Genomic DNA, 7,804 nt, shown 5'->3' with positions numbered 1-7,804 from the left:
CCCGTCCGTCCACTGCAAGTGAAGCGCAGTGCCTGCCCCTTGGCCTGCCCCGACGACACGACGGCGACGTCTTGAGCCGTCCACTCATTCCGAACAGGCATGCATCGCTCTGTCTCTCTCCCACCCGTGCGGGACGCCCCACGAGTGCGAGAGAGACGGCACTGCCGGTTGGCACCCGCATGTCGCACCTGGTTGCGCTGGTTGTACGGGCTCAGCACTGTAGATCGATAGCCCAAACGGGAAACAAAAAACACCCTGGTTCGAAAAAAGGTGGACCACGAGCGTCCTGCCGCGCTGGTATGGTTCAGCGAGGCGTCGGCAGCAGCGCGAATGCAGAAAAGCATTCTCGCTATGTTTGGTTACTGTAAACGGTAATCGTGCCCGACGTCGCCTCTGCGCGTCACCGTATCGTGACGCCGTGGTGACTGGCGTCGTGACGGCGACGGCCGCCCGGCGCTCCTCGTCGGCTCGGCGGAGCAGGCGAAGCAAGCCGCCTCACTCGAGGACCGAGGACTCGGCGACGATGGCGGCACCCTCGGCACCCCATCAAAGGAGCCCCAGAGCTCGAGGCTTGGCCAAGGTGAGCAAAAATTGCATTATTCGAGCGTCATCGTTTCCACGCCTGCCAGTGCTCCGTCGCTCTGTCTCTCTTACACCGCCTCGCGAGTGCGAGAGAGACAGCCCTGCCGACCTGCACCGTGGCGACGAGAAGACCGCCGTCCTCCTGGACCGTCGACGTCACAGTCCACCTCGCTCCGCACGAAGTCACGGCCGCGCCGCAGCAACAGTTTGCCACCGCTTCAGGTTCAAACTTACAGTGGGGCTGACGGCTGACGCAACGGCGGCCACGTCGCCAGCCATCCTCGAGGATGATGCACTTCCACTGCTGGATGCTGATCAAGTTAAGCCTACGTGACCCAGAGGCCGCGGTCGGTAATCGCCCGGTCCGACGGGACGGGACGGACAGGATCCCACAGGCTGCCTCGCTCTGTCTCTCTCGCACCCCCACGGACCCCCCCGTGGAGAGCGAGAGAGACAGAGCTGTTCTATTTCCGTCGCCGCGACACTGGAAAGAGGGAAGGCCCGATGAATCGACGACCACGGCACGACAACAACGCGCTTCAATTTGATACTCCATTTGGGATCTGATTTTGTGCAGTTTGCGGGTGTTTTGAGCAGCAGGACGTCCTTGATGCTGACTGCCGTCCTGCGGTTATCCACTATACTTGGCCTGGAGAAGACACTGGTTTTCTCCAGCGATCACTTTGTCTCAGCTATGTATTTTTTTCGGCTTGTTCGCAAGAGTGTGGTTGCATCGGGTCGCATGCATCACAGGAACTCGAAACGCCCCACATGACCGCGGGATCGACAGGCGGACGGGACGTCTAGGCGGACGTGGAGGGTCCCCAGGCGGACGGGACGGGACGGACCAGCAAACAGCTTGTCAGTTCCGCGTCTCGCCGCGGGGAGCAGCACCGGTCGCGGAGCCCCGCTAGCCTCGCGTTGCGTTGCGCGGCAGCCCAGCGCCGTCTGCTTTTGTTTTCGTACGTCAGTTTAGTCAGTACTTGGGCCGATCTACGCGAACCACACTCTACGTGCTTCCTGCTCGACTACAATGTCAAATAAAACTAGTCGTTTTATCTGTCGCTGCTGTGTGATAAGAAACGCGTGAATCTGGGACGCTGGGAAGTAAGCGTGTGTCGCGTTTGTGGGGTGTGCGTTCTTAGGCGCGGGCGACTCGAGTCCAAGTCGACATGGGGGTGGTCGGGAACGGAATCGGTCTCGGGGACGACGGCGCCAGTGACAGAGACAGACAATCGCTCATGTTCAAGAGAGTGGGCTCGGCGGTGTTCTACGGTGCGGCGTCCTTCATGATCACTGTCGTGAATAAAACAGTGCTCACCACTTACAAGTAAGTTTTGACGGCCGAGGCCTGCGGGGGTTGCAATGCTTAGGTTAAGGGTGACATTGTAAACATTTGGGTAATTTTCTGTGCCAGTAGTCAATCTCTTTGCTGCTCTCGCAAGCAACATTTTCCTGACGATTTATGTTGACATTATGCCTGGAATTATAATGTTGGAGCTTGTGAGAAATCATAGTTAAATTTTCAAGTGCTGGAATTTATCAACTTTAAGTGTTTTCACATTAAATGTGAACTGTCACAATTACCGCAACTTCTTACTGTCTTTTTATTAAAGTGCCTGTTTCTTCGGAGTGAATAACTACTGTCTTGTCTTTGTCCCTTTGCAGCTTTCCATCTTTTCAATGCTTAGCGTTAGGTCAGATGTTCGCTACAATCATAGTTCTCTACACAGCTAAGAAATTAGGAATGATATCTTTCCCTGACTTAGAATCAAGCACATTAAGGAAGGTGAGTAGCCACTTTTACTTATTTCCACACGCAGTGTCCATTTTATTTATTTTTCAGGTTGACTTATACACTTTGCATTGTTACAGATATGGCCCCTTCCTCTCATTTACATAGGAAATGTCACTTTTGGACTCGGAGGAACCAAAGAATTGAGGTATGAGTTGCTCAAACTGTTCCTTTACAATTTGCTCCCCGAAGCTTTTTGGAATGTTATTGATTTGTTTTCTTTTGTGATCAGTTTGCCCATGTTCACTGCCTTACGAAGATTTTCAATCTTAATGACTATGGTGGCAGAATTTTACATTCTTGGGTGAGTTTTTTTTAACTAGAATGCTGCTTTGTTTAAACTTCATGAATAAACACAAAAATCTGTCTGATGTTTCAGAGTGAAGCCAAGTGTGGCAGTTCAGTTCTCAGTATACACCATGATTATTGGTGCTCTTGTAGCTGCAAGGTAAAATAAGCAAGATATTGTTCATATATTATTATATTGTTTGTAACATACCTGAATAATGTAATTTGTTTCGTTTCCGTTTTCAGCAATGACCTTGCTTTTACTGCAGAAGGTTATATATTCGTTCTGATGAATGACTTTTTCACTGCTACCCAAGGTGTTTACATGAAGAAAAAGTTAGATTCCAAAGAACTAGGAAAGTATGGCCTTACTTACTACAATTCTCTCTTTATGGTCATACCCTCATTTTTGTTTGCATTCAGTCTTGGAGAGATTGACAAAGTAAGTGAAGTTTTTTTAAGATTTTGTACTTTTTTGAAAGTCTTTTGGCTATACCCTTTATGTTTTGTGTTGTGATTTCAGGCCCTTGAGTTTCCTGATTGGGGAAATTTCATGTTCCTCTCACAATTCATACTTTCCTGCATCATGGGCTTCATTCTTTCATACAGTGTAATTTTATGCACCCACTATAACTCAGCTCTGACAACAACTATTATTGGTTGTTTAAAAAATATTAGCGTTACATACTTGGGAATGGTCATTGGTGGTGACTATATTTTCAGTTGGGTCAATTTCATTGGAATTAATTTTAGGTAAGGCATCAGGGTTTTAATGTTACATTTGCTACCAACTGCTAACAACTGTGTTTCTAATTTCTTTTGTTAATTTTTTTTTTCAGCGTCATTGGAAGTTTGGTCTATACATGGGTCACATTCCGGCGAAAAGAGCCACCTGTTAGCCACCAGTCAAAGCCACTTATGTCATCAGTGTCAAATGTATAGTACATGCTTCAATGCATGTTGTCATGCATATCTTAAACAATTTTTCTATACTTCATTCATGTGAGAAGAAAGTGCTACCCTTGCTTCCATTATGTTCATTGCTCAAGCTTTCCTTTGTGTGTGCGTGAGAGACACAGAGAGAGTACAAAAGCGTTTGTGTATGTTCTCTTCTTTGTTTTCTTTTCTTTTATGTCATAATGGCACATTCTTCCCTTGTCTTTTGTTTTCCTTTAATCTTAAAGATATATGTATATGTAATTTATTACATAAAAAACAACCAAAGTGATGCCATTATAGATGTAAACTAATTTCATCACACATAAGTAAGTTGTAAATTTACCTGAAGACAGAAACGTACATCATATTGTTGTGGCCCATTGTGTGTTCAAGATACAGACCTTAACAAAGAGTGAGAAAGAAACTTAATTGATTGATATTTATTCTGGTGTATACATATTGGCTTCCCACTTGTTTGTAATCTATTTTGCTTGGAATCATCTAGAGCAATAGCATATTTTGTCTATTCAGCTCTTGCTTAGTTTTGTTGATGCTCAAATTCTTAGTTTTTCTTCATTAAGTAAATGGTGCTAATAGTCATGAAAAGTACTTTATTGAGCTAATATGATGTACCTGCTGTGCTCAAGTCATTGTTGGATAGGAGTTTTAAGTGTAAGTGTCATTGAATGCCAAACTACTGCAGAATGTGAGTGATAAGTGGGAATCAATTTTTTATCTAAGTTATTACCCATTTTGTTTTGTTTGTTCTGATGTTTGTTGTATTGTATCATGTTTATTGCATTACTCTGACGATTGTTTTATATTTCTGTTTTGTGCCGCATAGGATATAATCAAGTCTGCTGTTACGGCATTACTTGTGAAATAATTTCTACTTTGTGATATCAGTAGAAAGGTTTGTAAATGACTTAGTCTCTTCTAGTAAGACCAAGCATGATATAAAAATATATTTGAGAGTACACAAGAATTATTCATAGATGAACTAGAAATTTAGAGTAACTCCATTCTGTTCCTACATTAATAATTTTTTAAAACATTACACTCTACCATTGTGTATTGTGTAGCGTAGTTATTTTTGTTATGATGCCAGAAAATATTTTTACTATATTTCTTTACATATGAAAGTTACAGGGTTCAAGTTTGCCTTCTGCAGGAGGATCATTTTACATGAAGTTGATCATGGGTCCTTGGTCTCCTTCTGGGAATGTACTACATACAGCATGGTACATAAAAGAAGTATTTTAATGCATTTTTGTGTTTTAGTCATGATTAGTGATTTGAATTTGTGTTGTTCTTAAAGTTTTATGTATGTGAACCAACTGGTGAGTCCTATTCACTCTCGAAGATTCTTTGGTAATCGTTTCAGTATGAATGGCGACTGCCATGCGGTTGTTTTAGAAATGTGTGACTTAGAAGACTAGAATTGTAAAATAAGTGAAATGTTAATGAATTTGATCGCCGATTGATTGAATGTACAAATGTGTATTTTACTTAAAAATTTGTTGTAGTTTGCCTGTCTGATGGGGCGTATTCAGTTGTATTCACTTTTGAGTGTAGCCATACTGTGATACGGGCTCTTGCCTTGATTTGAGATAAGATTTTAGCTGATTTATATTTTACCTTGCTTTTCCTTAAACCTTTAACTGTTTTGATTTTACTTAAGCTTTATAGTGTTATAAAATATTGCTCCTGTGAGAATATCACGCTACACATTGTATGATGCCATGGCAACCTCTTGAGTCGACAGCATTTAGACTTCAGAGATGTTGCAGAAGAAAAAAGTCATTGTTTAGTAATATTTTTAAATTAAAAAAGAACAGCTAAAACTTTATTTTTATTTTCTGAGCTTGTCAAAAATCTTGCGTTTTGCCATGTCTGTCAAATCACAAGCAAAATATCTGAGCCTTTCCAATATTGCAGAAAATACTCATTGACGAGGTCCTGTGGGTTATGTGCTTTGTCTACTTGGGCCTCCATTGAGCAGACACGTTACAAATCGCGCACATCACGTCACCTGCACGAGCACCTGTTCACACACAAGCCTTTCTGACGTAGCGTCACCACACTGGCATCAAATCAGCGCCTGGTGGGTAGGCAACTCTTCTGGCGCCTTCATGCACGATGGGCTGCGTGCCTACTAGGCGACCTGCACTGTAGAAGCATGAGGAGGGACGCGCCCGGCAGTGTAGGCCACCCAACCAACGCGGCCGGCCGCTCTCCAGCACACAGCGCCCAGGGGCGGCGGCGAGGCCAGGAACTACTCCTCGCTGGCCGGCGGACGGCACTGGAGCATGGACTGGAGCACCCACCGTGGACTGGAGCAACAAATTTCGATTCGTTTGACGGGCTGCAGCTCCAGCTTCAGCCGCCCACCCGAGTCGAGTCGAGTCCTGAGCGACAAAGTACACCGTGCTACCGACCGCGCCGCTACCGGCCCGGCCCACCGCGCTGGCTGCACAGGCCGACGGCACGCCCATGCGAGTGAGTGAGATGGTGTCCGCGGCGGCGCGTGTGTGTGAGTGAGTGCGACTGTGTGTGTGCCGGGCGTGTCTTCTGCAGTCTATGCCCAGAAGCAGTCGGCCTACGCGTGTCGGCCCACGCTGCAGGCTGTCTCTCTCGCACTCGCGCGGCGTTCCAGAGGGGTGCGAGAGAGACAGAGGGACGGTGTCCGCGGGATGCTTTTAATCATTCGAATTAGTCGGGGCCCACCCAGGCGGAAGCGGCAGGCTAGTGTGCCACCGTCGCTGCGGTCGCTACCCCGCGCGCCAGAGACTGCCAGAGGCAAGCGGGAGTATCGGCAGGGGCGGTCATTCCCTTCCAACTGACTCCGACAGTCGTTTTTGTCGCCCTGTCTCTCTCGCACTCATGGGGCGTCCCTTGTGGGGACAGAGCGACGGAAACGACTTTTGGAAAGTCCTCTGTGCGTGCGTTCTCGCTGTGTAGGGACAAAAGTACATCGCCCAGAAAAATAGTGCTGCAAAACTGGAAAACAAGATCGGCACGCCCAGGACAGAGTAAAATCCCATCTGGTCGGACACGCTCTTTGCTGTTCCCGCTGGGACGGTCGGTCCGTAAAGCCGCACGGCTGCAACAGTCACCGACGCCGGTCGTATATCTGGGAGGCAGGCAAGCCTTTCTTAACTAGAGCGGCGTGGCGCCGATATCGGCTTTATCGGTTCTGCGCGGCCCGACAGATTCCGAACACCGGTTTGGCGTCGCGCCGTCCCTCTCGCGCTCGCGGGGCGTCCCGAAGGGGCGCGAGGGAGACGGAGGCGGCTTTTCGGACGCTGGTCTGGCTCGGCTAGCCGGCTCGCTGCAGCAGCAGGGGGTCGACACCTTGTTAGAGCAAGCCAACCCTAACCTCACCTAACCTCACTTTGTCAGCCAGTACGCTGGGCTGGCGCGCGGAGCGTCATGGCATTCCCCGAAACAGCACAAAAACAGTCCCTCTCAATTTCAAAAATAAGGGCTCAGGGCTCAACTAGCCATATGACTCATCCTCAGCGAGACAATTAAGGCCCAGCACTTCAACGCACTGATAGGTGTGAAAAACGACACGCCCGTTCGCCAACAGCGCGTTTGAGTGGGAGAGCGTGTGTGTGAGAGAAAGTGAGCGTGTGTTGGTGCTGTCTGTGTGTGGGGCATACCGACACACTCAACTAATTCGAAATCAATCAGCCCGTTAAATTGATTATGGTCTTCACGTCAAGAGTGACAGGCGGCGCATCAAACGGACGGCTGGCTGGCCTGACCCGCTCCTCCGCGGGAGAGGCAGACGCGAGCACACAACGGCAATGGCCGCCTGATTCCAAACAGGGCTTTTTTTTCGTTTTGGTGCCCCAGTGTGCTCTCTCTGTCTCTCTCTCTCTCTCTCTCTCTCTCTCTCTCTCTCTGATGGATAGTGGTCAGATCGAATGGCAGCTAATGAGTCGCCGGTCACATTTCATTTGGCCGTTTCGGCCGCCGCGTTCACGGCCGGCAGACGGATCCGGAACTGCGTCTGTCTCTCTCGCACCGCCGCGGAGCGGCCCGTGAGTGCGAGAGAGGCAGCGCCACTGTTCGGAATGAGTCTGCTGACGAGCGCTTGTTGGGCTGCTGACGAGCGCTGACGAGCTGTGAAGGGGGCGGAGCCAAGCGCGGAGGGATGCAGCGAGCCGCGCGACCTCGAGGAACCTCAACGCG

The 7,804-nt window shown here is 48.3% G+C and overlaps 1 protein-coding gene across 2 annotated transcripts; it reads left to right on the top strand.

Moving 5' to 3' along the window:
- The first annotated feature begins 485 nt into the window (after nt 1–485).
- On the top strand, nt 486–4,033 carry LOC117639433 (UDP-sugar transporter UST74c). 2 transcript variants are annotated; one of them, XM_034375076.1, is made up of 9 exons: nt 486–584; nt 1,732–1,912; nt 2,251–2,371; nt 2,458–2,525; nt 2,610–2,681; nt 2,757–2,825; nt 2,912–3,107; nt 3,189–3,418; nt 3,505–4,033. In XM_034375076.1, exons 1-9 carry the CDS (start codon nt 524–526, stop codon nt 3,605–3,607), a joined length of 1,101 nt encoding a protein of 366 aa, XP_034230967.1. In that variant the 5' UTR covers nt 486–523; the 3' UTR covers nt 3,608–4,033. The 2 variants fall into 2 exon arrangements, with proteins under 2 accessions (XP_034230967.1, XP_034230969.1); XM_034375078.1 differs by having other exon boundaries at nt 496–580; nt 1,728–1,912.
- The last annotated feature ends 3,771 nt before the right edge of the window (nt 4,034–7,804 follow it).

This window comes from Thrips palmi, unplaced genomic scaffold (genome assembly GCF_012932325.1).
Source record: "Thrips palmi isolate BJ-2018 unplaced genomic scaffold, TpBJ-2018v1 HiC_scaffold_11, whole genome shotgun sequence".
NCBI classification, from domain to species: domain Eukaryota; kingdom Metazoa; phylum Arthropoda; class Insecta; order Thysanoptera; family Thripidae; genus Thrips; species Thrips palmi.
Note: the sequence above shows the minus strand (reverse complement) of the source record. Positions and strands in the feature narration are given on the sequence as shown.